This window comes from Eschscholzia californica, unplaced genomic scaffold, assembly GCF_041429995.1.
Source record: "Eschscholzia californica isolate CP2 unplaced genomic scaffold, dmEscCali1.0.p SCAF_6, whole genome shotgun sequence".
Classification (NCBI taxonomy): Eukaryota; Viridiplantae; Streptophyta; class Magnoliopsida; order Ranunculales; family Papaveraceae; genus Eschscholzia; species Eschscholzia californica.
The window spans coordinates 25986748-26010449 of NW_028238483.1; the positions used below are offsets into that span (position 1 = coordinate 25986748).

The following is a 23702-nucleotide window of genomic DNA, read 5'->3' on the forward strand; positions in this document are numbered from 1 at the left end:
CAAAACTCCGAGAGAGAGAGATATGTGCCAAAAGAGAGAGAGATACAAAAGAGAGAGAGAGAGATACACAACTCCGAGAGAGAGAGATATGTGCCAAAAGAGAGAGAGATACAACTTTTCGGTGGGTTCGAGCCGTTTATGTTGCTAAAGACGGCTCAGACCCACCGTTTTTTTGCACAGTAGGTAGTTCTTCAACAAAAACCTTTTCTTCATTATTCAATCTATTGACATATGCATGCCCAATTAAGGTCACTGCAAGTTCATGATTATGGATCCCACACACAACTTCCACCTTCCACTTGTCTCCGTCTATCGGTATTCCTTTTAACTTGAAGGGGCAATTGCATTTCTTAGTACTTGTTTTTCTCCTTTTGGTGGACGATTCTTTTGTTTTAGGAATTATTTCTGCCTTAAGATGAGAACGATACTCTCCACTTCTTTCACATCGTAAATCCATCTTCGGTTTTTTACCACCTTTCCGCGCAGCAGACTTACCAATCATAACAACCATCTTGTTTTTTATACCAATTTCTTTTGCACATTTAACTAACTCGTCTCTCGTTTCAAACACTTGTTCAGTTCGAAAATACTCACTAACATCAATGCTGACAAAACTTTCATATGGTCTGTTTTCTTCTTGATTTTCTTCTTTCTTATCTGGAACTTAAAGGTTGGGTTCTTCTTCTCCACATTCACGATTTACAATTTTAAGACATCCAAATTCCGATGATGCTTCGTTTTCTTCGACTGCATCATGCCGCCTTTCTTGTGTATTAGAACCTCCAAAATCCCAAGTGTCTGTAGTAATTTGAGATGGAAGTTGAGAAGAAGCCACAGCAGCAAAGCCCTATAGGGAAAAAAGAAAATTTTAGTCAAAACGGCCCGAGACCACCGTTTTATGTATTGCTTTACGGCTCGAGTCCGCCGAAAATATGCACAGTAGCTACTGTGCATAAATTCGGTGGGCACGAACCGAATTTATTGACATTTTTTGGCTCGAGCCCACCGAATTTTTGCACAGTAGCTACTGTGCATATTTTCGGCGGACTCGAGCCGTAAAATGGCATAAATTCGGTTGTACCAGACCGAAAATACCCTCCGTGTTCAACAACCAAAAAATTTTCATACAACCAACGAATATATCATACAACTTGAAAAAAAGTGTTAGGATATGTTCATCTACCTCTTGGGAGACTGAATCTTGTCCAGAAATTGATGATTTAGGATCCTTTGATGTTTCTCCAAAACTTTTGAAACTTGCTTCATCCATGGTGGTTTAAGAGTTTAGAAAGGGATAGAGAAGTGGTTTAGGAGTGCAACAACAATGTGAGATTGTTACACAACTCCGATGAACTTTCCCCGTTGATGATGGTCGCCGGTGATGTTGACAATTCCGGTGGAAGAAGAGGGAAGAAGAATATAAGAGAGGAATTTCTAGGGATTTGGGTTTCTAGGGATTTGGGTTTTAGGAAGTTTAATAATTAACAACTAAAATCTTAATGTGGGTGAAATATACCTTTAAAGGGGTTTTTTTCACCCATTCAAAGAGGGGGCCCTTTAACCAAGCTAAGTCAAACGTCTTTTACTAAGTCAACGAAATCATGGGGAGGCCTTTTAACAAAAACGGAGAGGCCTTTTAAAATCTCCCAAGTGGTTTTTTTCGACCTAAGACAGGCTGAGGTTGGAGATGCTCTTACATGAGAGATTGATACGGGTCAGAGGAGCCATTATCCTAGTCCTAGCCTCCTAGGAGACTTAAATATTCAACCACTTCATTTAGCTAGTAGATCGGAGGTGTTGGATACCCAACTCGTGAGATGGGTAGACCAGATAATAAAAGATAAGATGGTCCCACATTAAAACACGTAAGAAAGAAAGAATTAACACTCCAACGAAAGCTACTCCGTTACACTCGTTCTTGTAATCGTACTTGGTATAATAATATCCAAGCAATTCCCACATTTGGCTGTTTAAGTGACAAATTTACTTTCATGTTATTCTAATTTCAGTTTCATTTCATCTACTTAACGGATCAAATCAACCAACTATTCTTCTCTCTCTACAAATACCAATCCTCCCATTCCTTTTCAAAAACGTTTTTGTTTCTCTCACGCGGCTCGACGACCCAATATCATCATTTTGTCTTTTAGAGCGAGGAAGCAAGTCTTTTAGAGAGAGAAATTCTTTATCTAAGATAAAGAGAAAGAGAGAGTTAGATTCTTCTTCTTCTTCTTCTTCTTCTTCGTCTTCTTCAGTCGTGTTTCGTATTTTTTGTTCTCAGGTTTCAGCTTCATTTGCAGCGTTGTGATTATGTATGTTCTTCTTCTTCTCTCCTGTTGTACGATTTTATCTGTAGTTTAATTTATATCTGATTTCTTGCTTGTTTCTAACGAAAAACGAGCTGGTTAGGTTACGATTAAGACATCACGATATGATTTTAGTCATTATTCTAGGGTTTTTAGTGTGTTTATGTCTGATTATGACGTTTAACCGGAGTATTTTTAGTTTTTGTTAGGAAAACCCGGAGTTTTTAGACTTGAAATCATCATTATTTTCAGTTTTTCTCCCAATTTCATGGATCTAATGCGTTTCTTCTTCATCTAGCCGAGTTTTGTAATACACGTTTTGTTCTTGCTTTCCTTTATCTTCTACACACAAAACTAGTATAATCTTATCAGTATGATTCGTCTATCCCTTTCAGCATATCTATGATCCATATTTGTTAGTTTTGTTTCCTAGTAGTAGGTACCAATACCACTTGTCTCACCTAAGAAATGATAGATCTAGGGCTTTGTCTGGTTAAAAGGGGTTTTTAGGGTTTCTTTTTTAAATTCCAGAGTATCCTCTGTTTAGAAAGCGAAAGACCAAATTTTGACTACTTCATTTCCTTTTGTTGGGTTATGCAGAACCAAAGGTAAGGCTTGGTACTTGGTGTGTGTGTGTGTTGTAAGTCGGAGACTAGAACTTGGAAGTTGTTGCTGGAGTATCAAACTAAATGGAGGTATTTGGAACATCTATTGTTGCCGGACCAACAAATGTTATTTTTTTGTCGAGTATACTGGGTGGTGGCGAAGGGATGATCCCTAGTCACAAATGTGATTGGAAATGTCAAAACGAACGTGTTTGTGGAAACATGTATCTCTGCAAGCTAACTGGAAATACTCACATATGTGACAGAAACTGTAACCAGAGAATTTTGTACGATAACCATAGCTCACTTTGCAGAGTGAGCGGTCAGGTTTTCCTTTTTACACCATTGGAGGAGCAGGCAGTGAGAGGAGTCCGGAGGAAGCTCGAAGCGGAGAATTCCTCTGACAACACTTGTTCTTCTAAACGAAGGCGAGATGCTAAGTTTCATCCTTCTCCATTCGAGAGGTCTTTCTCTGCAGTCGCTCCAATCTGCAGTCAAGTTGGAGATGGCATGGACATGAATTAATAGTAGTCAAGAGTCGTCGATCATTTCCCTCATCTTCCTTCTCCCCCTTTTTTCATCCTTTATTTTCTTTTTTGTTTTTCATCTTCTGGTCTTTGGAACAAAGATGGAAAGAACAAAACTCGTAACTATGAAGGCTTAAATGGTGGACCTATGTGTTCTACCTGTCTGTAGGAAAAACTCTCTTATTTAGACTCGCTTATATGGAATGTAGTCCCTTGAGTGACTTAACTATTACTTAGAGACTTAATCGTGCTCCAGTTACCGTTATAAATGAAGGAGCTTTTATCAATCTTCATTTGCATTTTAGTTACCTTCTAACTTAGCACAGCTGAACTAATTCGTCTAAGATGGCTTTTGTTTTGTTGAGTTCCTACTTTATTATATTGATCTCTTACCCGTATAACTTATATTTGTTTCTTCTAAGTTGTATTAATTGAGATTATTGTTTATCTCTGAGTAATATGTGTGCGGGTTAAGTTGTTCTTCATTGAGCAAGTCATTTTCATTCTTTCAAGTGACAGATGGTTGTGCTTGATTTATATGTTATAAGTTGTTCATGGGAATGTAATGTATTATACAGGTCTTTTTGCAGCTTCGAAAGGAGAGTATTTTTATAGGTTGTGTTCGGGTTGGAAACATTTCTTTGTTTTGTTTGCCTTCATTGTATTTTTTGCTTGCAGGTTACTTTGGGCGAAATTCTATCTGTGTTTGTTTTATTTGGTTGATCCCTTATTTTCTTTCGCAATTTGCATTGACATTAGAGGGTATCTGAAATTCATGTTAATTTTGCAGGAATTTTGAGGTATATTGCCATCAAGAGAGCTAAGAAATGCATTTATAGAAATAATGATGCATTAACTTGTTAGTTCTATATTTTGATTTCTGAAATTTGACGACCCTGACATTACCATTTTCCTTTCTTCTGTAGGAATAATCAGGTAAGCAGACCAATCTCGTTAGCGAGAAAAAGTCTTGCCAATGTTAGTGTAAGATAGCAGCAGAAAGAGGAAGAGAAGATAAAGATCTTCACAGAAGAACATATCAGACATTCATGGAGTTCTGGGAGGCCTTCCTTACCAGGTGATTTCTATTTCCAGACCTAGAAACTCCTTGACAGCCTCTCGACAACATTACAATATTATTACTACACCTGATTTCAAGCAAGTTAGATTCTGAGTTTGTGTCTCCATTCGATGTCTTCGGTCAGTGCCATGAGAGAGAGAGAGAGAGAGAGAGAGAGAGAGAGAGAGAGAGAGAAGTGGTTTGACTTGCTGCTGCTTGTACCCTAGCATTGTCTATTGATTTCTAGGTTTTTGATTTGTTTTAATGTAGCATGAATTAGAATTCTTACTAAATTATGTTGCACAGAATTCTAAATCGACATTTTATATCATAAGAGATGCTTCTGCAACTTCTTTCTTCCTCTCACATGTGGTGTTCTTGTGTTTTGTGCTCGAGGATGGGATATTACTGTTTATATATCCTTATCTTCTCTTGAAAGGATAGTGGTTCATGAATGCTTTGTTACTTATTTAAATTAGTGATTGTCAGTTATAAAGAAGGCAGGTGAATGAAAAACAATTGTATTTTCAGATATTTATGTTTCCTCTCCAAGATTTTCCATCCATATTATACTTGTCTGTTCAGGTTTGACTTCATTAGACATGTTAATGGATTTTCCAAAAATAATTGATTAAATTATGTGGTTGTTGCAATATCAGTTCTTCATTAAAAATCTGAGTAAATATTGTGGTAGAAAAATATCCAATCCTATTGTATGACTTGAAGGATAAACGAAGATCGATTCACTATTAAGAGTGAAGTCCAAAAAGATAGTTTGACGAGAAAAATCTTCTCCGCTTAAGATTGATTAGAGGAGATATAAATTTTCAATTAAAATGTAAAGTAAGAAAAATTGAAAAACTTAGGGCTCATTGAATATCTATGAGATAGTTGTAAATAATAGGCAACATATTTTGAATTTCACAAGGACAGGAAGAGTGGTGTTGCTACGCCCATTATTAATGAATTTATTTTGTTGGGTTTTGGTCCCCCCCAATTGCAAAGAGGTTAAAAGCCGTGCCTACCACACCAAGTTGAGAGAAATATACAAAATAAATCAATTTTCAAGTTCTTCTTATTGTTATCATCAACTCCTTCTGGTCTATGAAGATAGTTGTCAAAGTAAAATCACGTTATTGTGGTTGTTATCATTATAATGCAACAACCGATGTTGTGTACGATCCGTACAATCAATTTAGAGAAAAAAAAGAAAAACCTTTAACGCCGTATGATTATTATTAAAAGAAAGTTAGATGGAGTAGTGTTTATTTTCTTTAAGTCTGTTTCCAAATGTCCCGGGGAGTCCGTCCTCCTGTCAGCTCCAATATAAGCATAGTTAGGTAGAAGTTGGGTGACTTTTGTGTACCACTTTTGGTTTGATGTGAAGAAATTAGTGTCATCCATAAGTTTATCTTGTCTTCCTATTATTTCACTGGATGCTTTTATATTCAAGGATATTTTTGGTTTCATAATGAATTGTCTCGCCCTATGTCCTATTCTTATGCATTACCTCACCATGTGTACATGTTTTTACAATTAGGCATACAAGAACCATTTGATTTTGTTGTGGAATAGTTGGTTTTGTGGAGAATGGAGGTTGGTGTTATAACATGAGGTTCTCAATGGGACGACCCTAACTACCCACAACTCTAGTTCCTATCTGTCTCATTTCAGTTTTGTAAATACCATGATTTAAAATCGCTATAAACAAGGCAGGTAGGTAACTTTCGGGTACTTACCCTTTTCTTTTTCTGTTTTTACTTTTTGTTTGATCATTTTTACCACTCATTAGGAATCTTTTATTTACTTCATTCAAAAACTTAATTAGTATTTTATTGATGTATAGTAGACTTGTACCGACTTCTCAATTCTTGATTTGGGTGACATGACTCTTTTAGATTCGTCTCTCGATGACTTGGATTAGGGCGACCCATTAGTTCCTTGGTCGTTCTATTGACTTCTTGATATAGCCAAAGCTGACCATTATTCGGTTCGGCAGAAACACGACTTCTTTAACGTTTTTAATGAATTGGGTGTTAAATTCTTTGTACATTTTTTACCCTTACAATTCATACTTGTCTTGTACCTTATTAGGTTTCAGACAGGTCAATTTAGGTGACATGAGGGTGCATCACGCGATGAGTCTTGAGTTTTGTCTCAGACCTGAACCATCTGAAACCCGAAAGAGTATGTATTGGTTTGACACACCCTCTTAAAGCCATGTGGTCGTGAGATCGAGTCTCGGTGGAAGCGGTTTGCTATCAAGATTTATCTCATGTAATTTAGACACTAAAAACAAGTAGAGATCGGAGTAGATGAGCTTTTAGGCCAGTGACCCTAAGTGTCTTTATATAACCCTTAGAGTCCAATATGTGTTAATTAACGTTTATAGTGCTTATCCAAATTCACGATGTATTGCATATTATATTTATGATATCTCAATACCATTGAAATGTAATTCTGTTGGAGTCCAGTCTAAAAAAAAAAAATTCAGAATCCGACCCTGGGAGGGAGTAAACCCGTTACCCGCCTCCCGACCTGAAAGCTTGCCACCGAGTGGAACTGCCACGAGGAAGGTAACATTTCTAGTTTAGTAAGAAAAATGTGATGCAAGCCAATCTGAACCTTCAAAAGACAAAGACTACCACTTTAATGGCGCTATCATCATTTCCATCCTCCTCCTTCCTTTCGAATACCACAACAAATAAATCAACGTCTCTCCTCCATTACCATATCCCTACTCAAATTCATAACCCTAAAAACAACAACTCCTCCTCCTACTACCAATCACCAAGAACCCCAACCAATTCCCTCACCGGCACCACCCAATTCCCATCCTACAACCACCACCGCCGCCGAAGTTCAGTTCAATGTCGATCAACCACCGCAACTAAACCAGTAAGATTATCATCATATTCACACTCTCCTTTCATCAATTACACTCTCTAACCCTCTCTTTAATTCTTTTGGGTATATTACGTGATTTTTGTTACAGGAGATTGATGAATTTGAGAAAGAAAAGAAAAAACATGATTTATTAAGAGAAATTCAAGATACCCAACGTGGTTTACTTACAACCCCTGATCGAAGATCTTCCATTGAAGAGGCTCTCGTAACCACCACATTTTCACTCTTCCTTCTTTCCTTCAATTTGGGTAGTACTTTTCTTTGTTTTGGTAATTTAAGTAATTAAGTGAGGGTAGTTTCGTCATTTTTTAGATATGTGTGGAGGGATACGACGCGGGTACGGCAATCGACTTGAAGGAATTGGATGGAACTTGGCGTTTACAGTACACCTCTGCTCCTGATGTCGTCGTCCTCTTTGAGTCCGCCCAACGTTTTCCCTTCCTCCAGGTTAGGTCAAGTGGTGTTAATCTGTCTCGTCTGACTCGTTTTGAGATTGGATCATCTGATCCAAATGTTAAAGGCAAGCTTGGTAAGGACAATCCCTAAAATGGTTAAAGGCAATGTGTGTATAGGAGGCAATGCCTCATTCAATGATTGACCTAACGACACAATTGACACCGTTAGGTCGTTGCCGGCCGGCTACCTTTATAAATAAATAAATAAAATTCTTTCTTCTTGTTTTTCTTTTCTTCTCTCTCCTCCCGGCAAAAAAAAAGAAGAAGAAGTCGCCAGCCGGTGTCCGACCGTCGACTTTTTGACGGAAGAAGACAAAAGGATGAGGTGAGTGATTAACACCCTCAAATTTGGGTATTGCCTCTAACCACATTTGGTCAACTTGTTTTGACCAAGTTTTTGGTAAAGAAACACATTGCCTTACATGTTTGGGCATTGCCTATAAAAATTCCCTTAATATTAGTATTCAAATTGTGAAGATTTAGCTTCTATTCCTACCCTCATTTTTTCCATGTAAATGTATTACATGTTTTTGTTGTGTGATAGTTCTTTAATTTTGCTTTGAAGCATTCACGTGTTTCTTCATGTGTTCTAAATTGCTTTGGTACAAAATAAACACGGATGTCTCTATTACCATTATCCCACAGATCCTGGACATTGGAATTTGCAAAGTAGATAAGCCTTGGGCAACCTTTCTGTGTAAGCCGGATTTCAAGGAGAGTTAGGCACATAGGTACAAACAAGGTATCAGACCTAATGTCTGAGGGATGTGTCGGGACTTAATATCCTTAGCCCTGCGAGGAGAGGGAGTGTCGAGTGACTTTAACTCTGACGTTGAGGGAAGGTATCACCATTATCCCACATGGCCTGAACATTAGAATTTGCAAATAGATAAGCTCATAAGCCTTTGAGCTCCTTTCCTTGCGGGGTTCTTTGCAAGCCGGTTTTCAAGGAGAGTTAGGCTCAACAGGCTCAAACATGGTATCATTGCTAGTGTCTCAGGGGTCGAGACTTGGTAATATTAGTCCTGCCGAGTGACTCCATCTTTGGCACTGAAGGGAGGTATTAGCGTTATCTCACATCGCTTGGACATTAGAAGTTACAAAGAAGATAAGCCTTTGGGCTATCCTTTCGGTTTTCAAGGAGAGTTGGGCCCAATTGGCTCTAACACTCTCCAACAAGTAAAGGGTTTGGGAGATCCAATTAATTTAACACCTCAATGCCTCACAACCATCTCTAGTGTCGATTTTGTCTCTCAATAGTATGTTGATGGTTGTCTACTCAGCTGTGTTAAGTCGAAATTTTGCATCCTAAGAGGCAAATTCCTTGTATTGTTTAATCTTTGTTTGTGTAGGTGGGGCAAATCTTCCAGAAATTTGAATGTCGGGATCAAACAGATGGAGGTATTGTTCGTAATGTGGTCCGTTGGAGCATCCCATCCTTGTTAGAGGTAAAGTTCGATGTTATCTTTCCCAACCCAATCAAGCTTCGAACTTTAACAGAAGTCTTGCTAAATTTGAACAATTTGTTTTAAATATGCTATTTCTGAAACTAAATAAAGAAGCTCTGAAGACTTACTCTTTCTTTTGTGCTGTTGATGGCATGCAAATACAAACACATGCCTGTCTATTATGGTGGTAATCGTTTTTTTTTGGACATTAGAATCTAATTCATTAAGTCAAGCATCTAAATACTACTTAGAATATCAAGCTTAGGAATTCCGAAGTACACTGATTCCGGCATTGTTTATGAAATTAGACCTTCATCTCAAATTCAGCTCAACCTTTCAGATTGATTCCCCAATTTGAAAATCTGACTCTATGGCTCTAGCACGACGTGAAAGCATTCGAAAAAGGAGTTGGTTATCATCCCACCGATTCAGTCCACTAGTTAAACAAGTTCTAATCTAGGCTGTTCGTTTTCAATGATTGTTCAACACGAACGGTGCAGATCTTGGTCACACATTTTTTACGTAGCAGCTTAAATGCCTCGGCTCGAATTTGCTCTGCGTTGCTTCCCTTTCAGTTATTACTACGAATTGGCTTGTTGTTTTAATGTGTCTTTCTTTTCCCGCCAAACCTTATTAGTTTGAATTGTTGTATTTATTCACTTCACAGGAACAAGATGGCGCCACTCTACTTGTTTCGGCAAATTTCTCTGTTGTTTCGAAGCGTAATATATATCTTCAGTTTGAAGAGGTTAGCTTCTTTCATAACTAAAGTTCTATTTTTCAGGCAGACTTTTAATGACGAGTAAGAGTAACAGTCTCTAAACAGCATAATTTGGTTACGTATGTTGTACATAAAACATCCATATTATTATTGTTACTGTCTAACAGGTTCTAGTATCATTACAGGTTTCGGTTCAGAATATAAAAATAAGTGAAGAACTTCAGTCCTTGATAGCCCCTGCTTTGCTGCCACGGTCATTTTTAAGCCTACAGGTAACTTCCAATCCTCAATCCCAACATTTTGGCTAGCGACAAAGTGTCTATTTTTCGTCGATAAGGGTTATTACCACGGGTTTGTCTTTCTATCATGTTCATACCATTGTACAGGGCGATCCAGGGTGATTATTTTCTGCCCATACAACATGTACATCTCTAGTTTCTGGTTGGACCAATAATGACCCTTTACGAATTAGCCCATTTCGCTATCCATCTTGGGTGGTGTGCTTTTTTCATTGTTTGAAGCGTACTCGTCTGTATTTGGATAGCCTGACACAAATAAACCCATAATAAACTCAAATCAGCCATTTGACGACTTGGACAGCATGAGTCAAAAACAAACCCGGGTCAATTCAGACCTGACTGCGGGGGAAAAAAGCACTACCTTAGACAGTTCTTGAGCCAGTGTGGAGAAACTGTTTGAAATTCATCGAACCAAATTTTGTGTCTACTCTTTGGTGCGAAAATAAGCCTAATTTGTCCATGTTTTTATACTTAAAACCATGGTTGTAATGGGATTCATCCTACTTTTGTATAGATCTTGCAGTTCATCCAGACGTTCAAAGCTGCAGTTCCAGTGTCAAGCCCATCGAGGTGTGTTACCTTTATTATATGCGAAGTTATTTGTGTTTTTCTTAAAATGAATAGATTGAAATGCACTGAAACTGTATATAATTGCAGGCGATCGGTCGGAGGATTATACTACCTTTCATACTTGGACAACAATATGCTTCTAGGCCGTGCTGTTGGCGGCGGAGGAGTTTTTGTGTTCACCAAAGCTCAACCTCTCTTGTCGTAAAAATAAGATTTCTACAACTGTCTGCAGGTGAAAACACAGAGTTTTCAAACCTGCGAGAGAAAATGTAAGTAAAAAAGGACAAGTACATAAAAACACATAAACTACTGATTTCGAAGCAATTAGCGTCAAAATATTTGTATGATGATAAATTACATGTTATAGTTTAAAAATATTTGTTCACCAACAAGTTCCATATGGAAGGTCAAATTGGCATTCCTCCGTTCCATTCCCCCTATGCTCAAGGAAGAATGTCAGAAATTGAAGAACTTATAGATAACCTCATGGGGCTCTTAATGATTTTAATGGCCAATGATCAAATAATTTAGCCGAAATTAGAGCATTGGTTAATGGTATTTTGGTTTTGAAGCATAAATTCTTGTTGTGTGGTAACCCAAGACTAGCGATGTGACCTATAGTTGCATTTATTCCATGGGAGACCTGTTGGATTTTACATTTTCGAAAAAATCTTATTGGAGATGAAGATACCACAACTATATGGATGGAGAATTGGGGATGCCACAACAAAATTTTATTCTTAGGGAACCAAGTTCTCATAAAATATGGACCATATAATAAGAGCATCAGGTACTAACTTTCCCAGCACTCTTGTCAACTTTAGGAGCACCAGGTGTCAGGTTTGTGAGGCTGACAAAAATAAAATCCCCTATCATATAGTTATATAATTTTAGTTTCTTGACTTACAAGTATAAACAATTTCTCTTTGGACTTTGGTTGAATCTCCATATTCTTGTAATTTTCAAAATTGTCTTCTAGAAATATATTCTTTTATAGGTACAATGAAATATATATAGCAGACAACAAATAATTGAAGCTTGAACTTGGCCCTAAAACATATACATCTCTAGTGTTCCAAAACTCATGTTTTACTTATATTAACTATTTTCTTCTAGAAGGGATCTCTTTTATTAAATAAAGGATTTGCGTGTACCAATTTCACACACCTTCAATTTGATTCGAGCTTTCCCTTCTCAAATTATCAACACTAAGACTTTTTCGCGACCAATCCTCACCACTAGGTATGAGGAAGTCATGTATATATTATTTATATGAAAAATGAAAGGACCTTACGAATGGCTTGCAATTTCAGAAAAAATTGATTTTATTGACATTTATTACACCCAATTTCCCTCTGGCCGTTTCAAAATCATTGACTTGGAAAAAAAATCAGAGAGGCGCAATATAACCCATTCAAATCTGACCCCATTATCCATTTACATGGACGTCTCACCAAACTAAAACATATTTCAACAAAAAAAAAAAAAAAAAACTACAGATAAACCTTGTTTTCTTTGGGTCCAATAATAGGGGGAAAATTCAAGGAAGCTTTTGGTACTTTTATCCATTATAACCTCATTTGTCTTTTTTCTTTTTTTCTTTCTAAAATCATAAAACCCTAGCTAAAAGCCTAAAACTAGCAAGTTCTACCTCTATAGAATCCCTAATTTCATTATGTTGAATGATACAAGATCCAATTAGATTTGGGAAGCTTGAAGATGTTTTAGAATTGAATTAGTTTCCAAATGGTCTCTAGTTTATGACCAGCTTCCTGCGTAATCCCCTACTTTATTCAAAATACTCAGATGGTCCCATTTTTGCCGTTACCGTCCATTTACCGTTAAAGTCAGATTTTTCTTCCTAAGTTGCCCTTCTTTTAATTCCTTTCTCTCTAAAAACTCTTTGTGATTCATCTTCCCCAAATTAGTTCTCTCCCTAGAATCTCTCTCTCCCTCTCTCTCTCTCTCATCACTCCAAATGTTCATCATCAAAACACTTTCTCTCTCTCTCACACAACAAAACACTTCAGTAGTTTTTTTTTGTGATAAAATTTTTAGGCCTGAGAATTTGGAGATTGAAAAATGAAGTGTAGAGAGAGGAAGAGATAAAACCAACCCACCATTTATTTCTCTCTCTAAAGTATTCCGTGTTCTTTTTTTTTCTCTCTCTAAAATCACTAACTTAGGATATAAGATGTACCCTAAGTGACAGCTTTTTCTTCAGATCTAACGCCTAATACTAGTGTACTAATATAATCCCTAAATTTTGTTTGTCGTTGATGGCGAATTATGAACATCTGAGGTTCATTTCTGATGATAATGAATTTATAGGATTCAACCCGTAATGTTGATGATGAACATTTGGGATATTGACAGATTTATACCAAAATAGAATCTTTTTTAATCAAAATCTGACTTAAATGAAGGTTGTGGTCAGAATCAAATTAGGGTCCATTCTAACATGTTTGTTGGTTCCGTTTTCGATCATCAAATGACATTGATCTCAGATTAGAGATATCGTTGCTGGAAATTTTTAGAGAGAGAAAGTGGTCTTTATCGAGTTACTATTGAAGTGTTAGATGATGTTGATGTTTTTTATGCTTTAAGTATTAATCTGATGATGATGATATTTTTAGAGAGAGAAGTGTTAGATCGTGATGATAATGATGATAATGGTGTTTTTGATGGTGGAAGTGTTACATTATGATGTTTTTAGAGAGAGAAAGTTTTTAAATAGAGAGAAAAAAAGTTGGATATGTCAGAGAATAAGAAAAGGTTGGGGCCTGCTTTGGAAGAGAATAAAAAAAAGTAACGATCATTCGACGGTAACGACAAAAAAGAGGCCATTTCGATATTCTCGATAAATTAGGGGGTCACGCGAGAAGCTTATCACAAATGAGGAGGTCATTTAGAAATAACCCTTCAAAATTTGGGGAGGAGGGGCTTGTTTTTTATGAATAAAAATGTAGCCATTAACTGTTAATTGATTATAATCTAGGAATATTGTAAGAACGCAATGGAAATATCAAACTAGTTTTTCTTTTAAGCAAAACAATGTTTTCTAAACAATGATATCTATAAATAGTTCTTAAGAGCTCTGTAATACCCGTGGCTTAAGAGTAAAATTCATTTGCAAAATGATTTATTCTCTTTTCTCTCTTCTACAAAAGGTTTTTCAAACTAGTTTTTCCCTTCAGACCCGCATGGTGGGATGTCCGGGCAGGGCCCCTCACTAAGCCCCACCAATTTGGGGCCCTATTCAAATTTGACACTTCTGTGTAATTTGTTTGTCACGTAATTTTTGGTGCTTTGTGAGGGTTATGGCTTGATTTGTAAAGAATTGATTCCCAATATGCAATAATATTTTTGACTATATGAGATTTCAATTTAGAGTTATGTTTGGGCCCTTGGCCTTTTATATATTGAAAATGAGATTTTTTTTGGAATAACCGAACCTTATAGAATCAGAAAACTAACTAAATATTGTTAAAGTTTGTGGTGTTGTAAGTATTTCGTGGGTTTGGAGAAGAAATTTTTTTTTTCCTTTTCCAGTCAAGTTTATTGGTCGAAAATTGTCGAACAGCGACATTTTACTGGAAAAGAAAGAAGATACGTGTCTCTAATTATATTTGGTCAACTTGTTTTAACCAAGTCTTGAGTGAAAATACATTGCCATTAGACATGGCCTATAAAACTTCCAAACCTTTTTTTGTTTGTTTCTGTTGTGAAACATAAAAGAGGTAGGGAAGAAGAAAGATAATGAAAATATAGACCAAGAGATAAAGACAAGAAGAACTTGATTTGTATTCATATGTTTGTAGAGAATTCTCTACATTGGTACTATGGTACATTGGTACACTTAGGTACATTGGTACACTTAGGTAGAGACCTCTTTATATAGGCCTTTGAAGAGTTACATATCTAATACAAGAGTTACATATAATCAATGGTGCTTGAATACAAATAATGGTGGAGAACTTATGGTGGTGGGAGTTACCAAAGTGTGGTGGTCATCCACCATAAATCAAAGATTTATAACACTCCCCCTGGATGTCCACCACATCAGATATTGCCTCATTAAAACCTTACTAGGAAAACTCAATGGGACAAAACCATAGTGAAGGAAAAAGAGTACACATTCTTTGTTTATGTACATCTTTGATGAACACATAAACAGCCTCATTAAAACCTTGTTAAGAAAACCCCTATGGGAAAAATTCTTAACGAAGTAAAAAGAGTACTTTGTGAAAATATAGTATATAGTGTCTTCATAAACTTGCTCTCCCTCATGAAGGTTGAGGGCATTGTTCAACTTTTTATCGTCAGCTTCCTTTTAGTATATATACACAAAATACAATTTGTAGCATTTGACATTTCAAGTTGCATTAGTATAATGTCTTAAAGTTCATGCATACTTTAACTTGAAGCTTGTTAATCCTTTAGGGATATCGATTGAAGTCACTATTTAGTGATCCGTATTTGTGTATCATGTACATCAGTAAGATAACTATAACATCTTGTGAAATTGATGTACTTATCACATTTCGTTGTATAATCTACTTGACACACATAAGAGGTGTTAAATTCATCATTCGATGACTATTGTCTTAAAATAGAGTTGTCTCGCCAAAACCTTGTCAGGAAAATCCAACGGGACAAAACCTGAACGAAGGAAAAAAGACTACAACTTTTAAACAAATTAAAATAATTTTCAACGCATAGTTGCCTCGTTAAAACCTTGATAAGGAAAACCCAATGGGACAAAACCTTAACGAAGGAAAAAGAGTACAACGTGATTGACATTTTATATATGAATGATGGTTGTTTTCTAAAACCACATTACAACACACATAATGTATTGTCTGTACTATATTAGGTACTTCGGGACCTGAATTTCCATGACATATGATAAGTTAAGACAATATGAGTTGCTTTGAATTATAGTCTTTTAGTAATTCAGAATATGTTCATTTTCAAGATTTTCGTTACTCGAATAATCTTTTTCAATACTCTACTGTCAAACTTTGATAAACTCTTCAGGAGTCAAAATAGGATTTATAAATCCTTTATAATTCAACTCTAACATATGTCTACTTCATTACCTTCAGGGTAACTCTTGGTTGGTGCTTCGAATTCATGTCTAAAGACATAAATATTTTGTAACAAAAATCCATAAATAATGAAATATCTCATCAAAGTTTTACCAATTACTTAGAGTAACTCGGGATCAACATGCTCCCAGTAGCTAGTATTTTCATAAATACATCGTCTGAAATAATTTATTTGATTTCTCAAATTCTCACAGCATACATAGCTCAATGATCTCATGTATGTATGTACCTTTGTAAAAGGTCGGTGTCTCTTTTTACACATATCCTCTTCAGGAGATTTTATTAGGAATATGAATCACATTCATTTCTAATTTGATAGCCTCTTCAGGAGGAAAAATTATTCCTTCAGTGTCAAAGAGTATATGTCACTTTGATCAACTTTGATCATTTTCCATTACCTTTATCTGGATATAAGCATATTAAGCTCGGAAAAATATTAATATCTCGAGGTAGCAAGTTTTCCGTATATTGATTCCAAATGAGAGAAACTCGATCATTTTCAAGTATTTTACGACATTGAATATAGGACTTCCTCCCCCTAATGTCGATAGATTTCCGTCTTATTTATGAGCACATACTTCAAGGATGTGACAAAGACGAAGGAAAAATCAATTGCTTTAGGCAAATTTGATTTTTATTTTCATATCATATTTTCCGTTAGAAAAAAATTATTATCTGATCACAGCTTCAGGTGTGAGCAATTTGTTATAATATCACAACTTCGGGTGTGATTAATTACATGTGACATATATCATCTTCATGTGATTTTATTTTATTTTATTTATTAAATCCATCATCACTTTCTCTTTGGTTATTACAACTTCAGGTGTAATATGAAATATGATAATCAAACAATTTTATTTGTCAGGAATTTACAACTCATCATTGTCTACAGACACGTAAGAAAATATCATCATCACCTGAATAGATATTCTGGATTTCGACTTAATATATGATGAGTTTCACAAAAATTGATTACATTCCACGATGAAGAGCTTTGTCAAATTTAATCAAACTATACGTTGGTATAGTAAAATGAGATTCTCAATTTTGTTACTCCATTTCCAATATGAACTCGGTGTAGGATTTTTCTTATCACCGTTTAATTATAATCCTTTAATAATCAATGGAAAATAATTCCAATACTGAAATACCAGTACTTGTCATTCTTCAGGATGTGTAGGTAAATTTGATTTCCAACGGTTTACCCTTTTTGTTGACAATTAATCAACTCATAGGGATATATCTTTTCATCCTTAGAGATTATTTACTCTAGTAATTCTTTTAGAATTTTCTAGATTTGAAGAAGTATATACACCAAACTTCAGGTTTGGTAACTTCATATACAAAAAGATGATTCAGTTTGATCTTAATCAAATTTTGGTGGTTGAGTTTCCTCTTCGGAGAAATCTTCTTTAGCAAACCAAAATATGCACTTATGATATGTTCATACAAAAATAAACATTAGTTATGAAAGTAATACCAATTTCTTTTTAAATCATAACTTACCTTGACCTTACCATCGAATGAATCACATTAACATTCATATTTGATCGCAATGTTAATTATTTGGGAGATTTAGACATACACCCCCAATATTAAATAGATATTAGGACTTCACCCCCGATTTTTGAAAACTTTTGATCTGTACCCCCACTTGGACGGAAACCGTCAACTCAATGTTAACGTGTCAGTGTGCGAAACACACGCGTGAAGTATGACATTTTTGACCTTTCGAATCGGACGGATATCTGTATCTTAGATCCAACGGTTCAAAGAAAAACCTAATATTAAATAGGCTTTAATGGAAATCGTTTTAACTGCCAATAGCCAATTTTCTTCTTCAGCTACTTCACGAGAGATTCACGAGAGAGCTAGGGTTTCGGGTTTCCTTGATTTTTCGAGATTTCTTGATTCTTTTTGGTGTTGGTCGATCAAATTGAACAATAACTCGATATCTCAAGCTTTAGAGTGTCCGTTTCTCTCACTAAAATCAGGAACATTAATTGAGTATTGTTTGGTGATTTGAAGAAACAATTTTTGTCTTTCTAAGTCGCTATTTATTCAGCTTCGTTAATATCCGATCTAAGTTCTTGTAATTTCTTTTTTTTTGTGGTTTTTGTTCAGATTTTGAATTTTGATGACATTGATTTGTTCAATCTGAGGCTAAAATCAGAGTGGTAGCACCTCAAAATGAAGATGGTGTAGAGTTGTTCAAACTTCTAATTGATGACATAATTACGTTGGAAAAATGATCCGGTTCCGAGTCTGAACTAGACTCCATCTGCTTTTTCGTTGTAATGAGCTTTTCTTCGTAACTCTCCTGTTAGATTATTGTAAAGTAAATACAGATATTCAGGTTGTTGTTGGATATCCTCGACGTGATTAACAATTTCAGACCCTTTTTTCGCTTTCTCGAGTGGAATTCCATCATCATTTTCTACTTCTTTTGTGAGCTCATCTTCTTACTAGCCACATCTGCAATATATATACAAAAGGCTTCTTAATGACATAGTCCACTCTGATGAAGATGAACAACATTACGAGATTACCATATACAAAGCAAATGAGCACTTCTATAGTGTTTCATTCTTAACTTGATCAGTTTGACAACCTCGACAAACATAATGTAAAGTATCGACATATAGGCCAATCCTAAAATGTCAATAAAATATGATAATAGTTCTTAATGCGACAAACAATTCTTGTAATTAACAATTCCTCGAACTATGTTAAGACTTCTATTGAACATACAAAAGGGTTAAGAATATGTTTTTCAACTACCAGATTGGTATGGTACTCATATATAAGGATTGAGGATGGTGGGGAATGGAGTTATTTAATAAGGAAGGGGTAGCCTGTAAATCCTACTTCAGAGATAATCTGACATAAACTAGAAGAAATCATTTCTAGGAGTATTGATTAACCACAACCAGAATTGAACTAATCCCATGTCTAAATCAGGGGAACCTCTACAGTGACATAAGTAGACGAGAAGCATAGACCCATCCGAGCAGTACATTTAGCGACATTTCGGTCAGTGAATCTTCCCATCCAGCTCTTAATATCACTTACCTTGATATTCTCTTCCTCGGCAAAAAACCAGGCAGATCGCTCTCTTAATTGATTAGAAGAGTAAGCAAGAAAGTAGTACTTCCGGCCACACATGTAAAAACCATCCAGCATAATAGTCCTAACCCTTTTAAAAACTAAAGTTTTTTGAGGGTATGAATATGATGTGATATCTCTCACAATTGGAGCGACATAATAGGATAGAACATTAGAATTGAGCTGCTTCATACCTTCATCCATGAATATAACCGTAAGGAACCTGTCTGAGACGTCTTTGTACTTTCTTAGAACCCTAAGGAACCTGTCAAAGAAAGAATCAATTTCGAAGGGGTTCGAGGTTCCTGATGGTTTTCAAGAACATAGTTCATGTCTATAACAAATAAAGAGCACCCATGACAAGGAAAGAGCATCCATAAGAAAACAAAACATTCATAAAAAATCCATCATCAAATATCCAGAAAACAATTCAATGAGCATCTTCACATCCAAAATAAGAACAAAAAGAAGTCGAGCATCATATTTGAGCTAGTTCCATTCACAAAGTATCACAAAAAGAAGCAATAAGGAGCCTAAATGATCAAAAGTTGTCTAGTTCCAACAAAATAACTATGGTGTCCTACTTTTTACTAGGTTTTCTCGGCTTGTATTTGGTTGGTTTAAAGACTTGACTAAGTGGGATTGTAGGAGATCTACCAAAGAAAGACTCAGAACCGGGTTGTGAATGCGGAGGAGGTTGTGAAGCTCCTAGTTGAGTAACTGTAGGCTTTTGTTGATTCATTGAACTTCCAGCTTGAGTGGTTGGAGCAGTAGAGGTTGATGCACCATTTCTTCCTCTTGGCAACTTTGTTTGAACAACTTTGGGTTGTGCGGCACCTTTGCAAGTTCTGCTGTTATGGCCAAAACCTTGGCAAGTCTTGCATTTTCTCAAACTCTTTGATTTTGATGGCCCTTCATCCATATCCCTTATCCTTTGTTTCCTTGGTCTCCCAGCTGGTCTGACTATTAGTGGAGGAAGAACTTCATATGATGGCTGCATCAGTAAGTAACATAAAGGAAGTAGTTTAATACTCAATCACAAAACATAATTCATATATAAGTATAAACGAAGTAGTTTTATGCTCAATGAGAAGGTATAAATTAAAGGAACTCATTTCATTTAAAATAAATGAGAAGTAGTTTAATACTCAATAAACAACACGAGAAGTAGTTTAATACTCATTGGTAAGATGATTCATACCAAAACAGAATACTTTTCATTCTTAAACAACAATTCAAGTAGTTTAACACTCGATGACAAAACATGAATTATACCAAAAGAACATTCATTCCATTAATAACAAATGAGAAGTCATATTCATTCCATTCATGCTCAATAAGAAGGTATAAAAATGAATTAAAAAAAAGGTACTTACATTGCCCCATTCCATCATCTGCTTCGTAGGTGTGATATATCCTCCATAAGCTTCAAGATATGTACTAACCTTATGAAAGTTACTGCAAAATCTGGTAATGAAATCACAAACTCACACATTAGAACATTATAAGACATAATATATGCACCAACATCTAAAGAAAGTAAAGAAAACTTACTCTGCCCATTTTCTCCTCATTGGTAAGATGACTGAAACAGCATGCATACAAGGAATTCCAGTCATGTCCCATAAACAACAAGAGCAAGTCATATCTCTTATGTTAACAGTCCATCTATTGGTACTATTCACTTCATAAACATTGAATAAGAAGTCACTTGCTCCTTGCACTCTGAAATTACTTATGCCAGTTTTGAACCCATCAATGACCCTTTGAGCTCTTGGAACAATTCCACTTGCATCCCATGTCATTGCCGTCTTCTTCCTCTCATAAAGTAAAGACATCATCATTAAGTGAAACTTATCAACCATAGATGATAGTGGCATGTCCCTTAGATCTGTGATCCAACTATTAAAACTTTCTGAAAAATTATTTGTTATATGCTCACATTTTGCTCTTACATCAAAGAAGGATCTTGCCCATGAACTCACATTAACTCGATGTAACCAATGGTATGCTTTTGGGTCATCTTTCATCAATTGGTCTGCCCATAGCTGATAGTCTTCCTTTTTGTATGCCTTTGCTGCCCCCCATGCTAAATTCTTAAGATGATCAGAAGGATGACTCTTCTTGAAGTTCTTGTACATGTGCCGAAAGCAAAACCTATGATGGTTGTTAGGAAAAATCTGTGCAACTGCCTCAATCAAACCCTTTTGCCTATCTGAAATGATTGTGAGCAAATTTGGGTGCAGCTTCACATGGTCACTGAGTTGAGTCAAAAAATTGAACCAATTCTCGTAGTTCTCTGACTTGCAAATGTATATGGCTAAGGGGTACAGACCATTGTTTCCATCTAATGCAGTTGCTGACAAGCACACACCACCATACTTTCCTTTGAGAAAACAACCATCCAACCCAATGATTGGTCTACACCCTTTTATAAAACCATCCAAGAAAGGCTTGAATGCAATACATAACCCATTGAACCTGTGGTCTGAGATATTTCTAGAACAAGTTGCTACACTTCCTGGGTTTGAGATAAGCAAATTCATACACATTGCAGGTAAAATTTTATAACCTTCCTCATAATTTCCAAATATCTTCTCCAATGCAATGGCCCTAGCTCTCCAGGCAGTCCAGTAACTAATCTTCACTGTATACTCTTTCCACATTGCATCCTTGATGTTCCTTGGGTTGAAGTTTTTTCTCTGTTGGGACCTAATGGTGTCTTCCAATTCTGCTGCGACAAAATTGCAATCAACCATTTTATTGCTCAACCTCGAACTATGCTCACAAGTATGGGTGTTTTCAATTGACTTCAACTCAATTGAAAAATTATCTTTAGGATTTCTGCGTGCATAAAAGAACCATGGGCATCCTTGGTCTGCATTAACACACTTTGCTCTAAGCCTATAATCTTCATTTTTAATGTATCTGTATTCAAATCTGTTATTCACAGCAAATTTTCTTAAAAACTTTCTTGCTTCATGTATGTTGTCCCATTTGGTACCTTCACTTATCACATCTCTAGGCAATTCAATTCTTTGATGCTCCATTGACTCATCATTCTTGTATAAGTTATCTGAGGCTGCAATAAAGTCATTGAACTCATCAGTGGTAGGTCTAGGCTCCTCTTCAGAATCAGATTCATTTGCTTCTTTGTCATTGCTAGGGTCATACTCATCGTCACTTGATGAATTCAAAGTGAAATAATCCTCTTCTACAGGTATATCATCAATCTCATTAGGAATACCCTCAGTGTGAGGATCCTGAGGTTCAGTAGACTCATCCCCAGCTACATCTTGTGCTTCAGACACTTCTTCGTTAGGCACTTCCTCTTCATCAACAGTGGGATCAAAACCATCTACATTTGGCATTTCATCTAATTGTTCTTCAGCTAACTCATTCAAATCAATATCATTTTGAGACATTCTTTGTTTTGTTTTCTTCCTTTTCTTGGGTTTTCCATTGATAGGCATGTCATTTCCAATCAAATCTTCCCAAAATTCAGGAGACAACTCTTTACCTCCACCATCATCACATTTATCATCACTCATCTTTGGTGGAGATCTATTTCCAGAAGTGCTGCCTACACATAGCTTTCGATTAACAACAGAAGTATTGAGTAAACATGGTGTTCTTGTTCTTACTTTAGTAATATTGGCAGACAAAGGTGAGGATTGACTTTCTTCAAGAGGTTGGACTGCAAATACAGCTTGATGATCCAAGAACAAGTGCACCCTTCCTTTACCATCCAAATCACCTTCCATCCACCATTCTAGCAAGTCACTTTCTTTGTTGATGTCGCATTTAACCCCCTGTTTCAAATACATGAAAAGCATACTATGGCCAATCAAATCTATGTCATTGTTTCCCATCCCATTAATCAAGTCTATCAAATTCAGCTCATCACCATCTACATTCACAAATATAACTTTCTTCCCACTTAAATAATCATCACAAGACCACCTTCCACTCTTAGGAGAAATCCTCCAGTGACCATCATAATTGACAACAATAGTTCTTATAGGAGCAAAACCTACTCTGTAAACAATGATGAAGCAAAGAGAATCAAACTTTTAAAAATCAAACCAACAACAAAAACATAGAGTAACACCATTGGCAGACCTAAAAGTAATAAATTTGAGTGGTACATGACAGTAATAAAATTGAGTAGTATATAACAAGTTCAAACAGTATAATAACAAAATAATAGTACCTTTTTCTAACACCAAATAAAACTTGAAGATAGAAAATTAGCTTACTGATAAACTGAATATCCAATAGAGAAATTGCATATATGGAAACCCATTCTTAGATGTCCAAAAGTAAGAGTGGTGCAGTACTTCTAAATGTCACCCTAACTGGGAAATTATATGGTGTCCACGAAAACCCGTTTCATTACCACAAATCACAGTTATTAAAGGAGTTTAAATAATGTCCTCCATTGTTGCCACTGTGCTAGCCAATCATTTGGAAAAAAAAAATACATAGGAAGTTTCCCAAGTAGGCTAAACTTTCTTGTGGATATGAGGTCCTAAGATTAGTTCTGAAGTCAGAATGAAAAATCTACACATACAACTTGTCAATC

General features: G+C 36.0%; 2 protein-coding genes and 1 long non-coding RNA gene across 4 annotated transcripts; 2 read left to right on the forward strand and 1 right to left on the reverse strand.

The window, feature by feature from the left end:
- Positions 1–1908: 1908 nt before the first annotated feature.
- On the forward strand, positions 1909–4864 carry LOC147532934 (uncharacterized). 2 transcript variants are annotated; one of them, XR_015227322.1, is made up of 3 exons: positions 1909–2312; positions 2907–4238; positions 4365–4864. XR_015227322.1 is itself a non-coding variant. In XM_086646258.1 (2 exons), exon 2 carries the CDS (start codon positions 2996–2998, stop codon positions 3434–3436), a length of 441 nt encoding a protein of 146 aa, XP_086502384.1. In that variant the 5' UTR covers positions 1909–2312; positions 2907–2995; the 3' UTR covers positions 3437–4864. The 2 variants fall into 2 exon arrangements, 1 of the variants encoding a protein (XP_086502384.1); XM_086646258.1 differs by having other exon boundaries at positions 2907–4864.
- A 1695-nt stretch (positions 4865–6559) lies between these two features.
- Positions 6560–11287, forward strand: LOC147532935 (Plastid-lipid associated protein PAP / fibrillin family protein). Its single transcript, XM_086646259.1, has 8 exons — positions 6560–7396; positions 7494–7610; positions 7718–7852; positions 9213–9308; positions 9976–10056; positions 10215–10301; positions 10843–10898; positions 10986–11287. Exons 1-8 carry the CDS (start codon positions 7106–7108, stop codon positions 11101–11103), a joined length of 981 nt encoding a protein of 326 aa, XP_086502385.1. The 5' UTR covers positions 6560–7105; the 3' UTR covers positions 11104–11287.
- LOC147532936 (uncharacterized) lies at positions 10154–11124 on the reverse strand. The gene is made up of 2 exons (XR_015227323.1): positions 10690–11124; positions 10154–10574 (listed from the first exon to the last, which is right to left on the reverse strand). It is a non-coding gene; the product is annotated as an uncharacterized LOC147532936 (long non-coding RNA).
- Positions 11288–23702: the final 12415 nt, after the last annotated feature.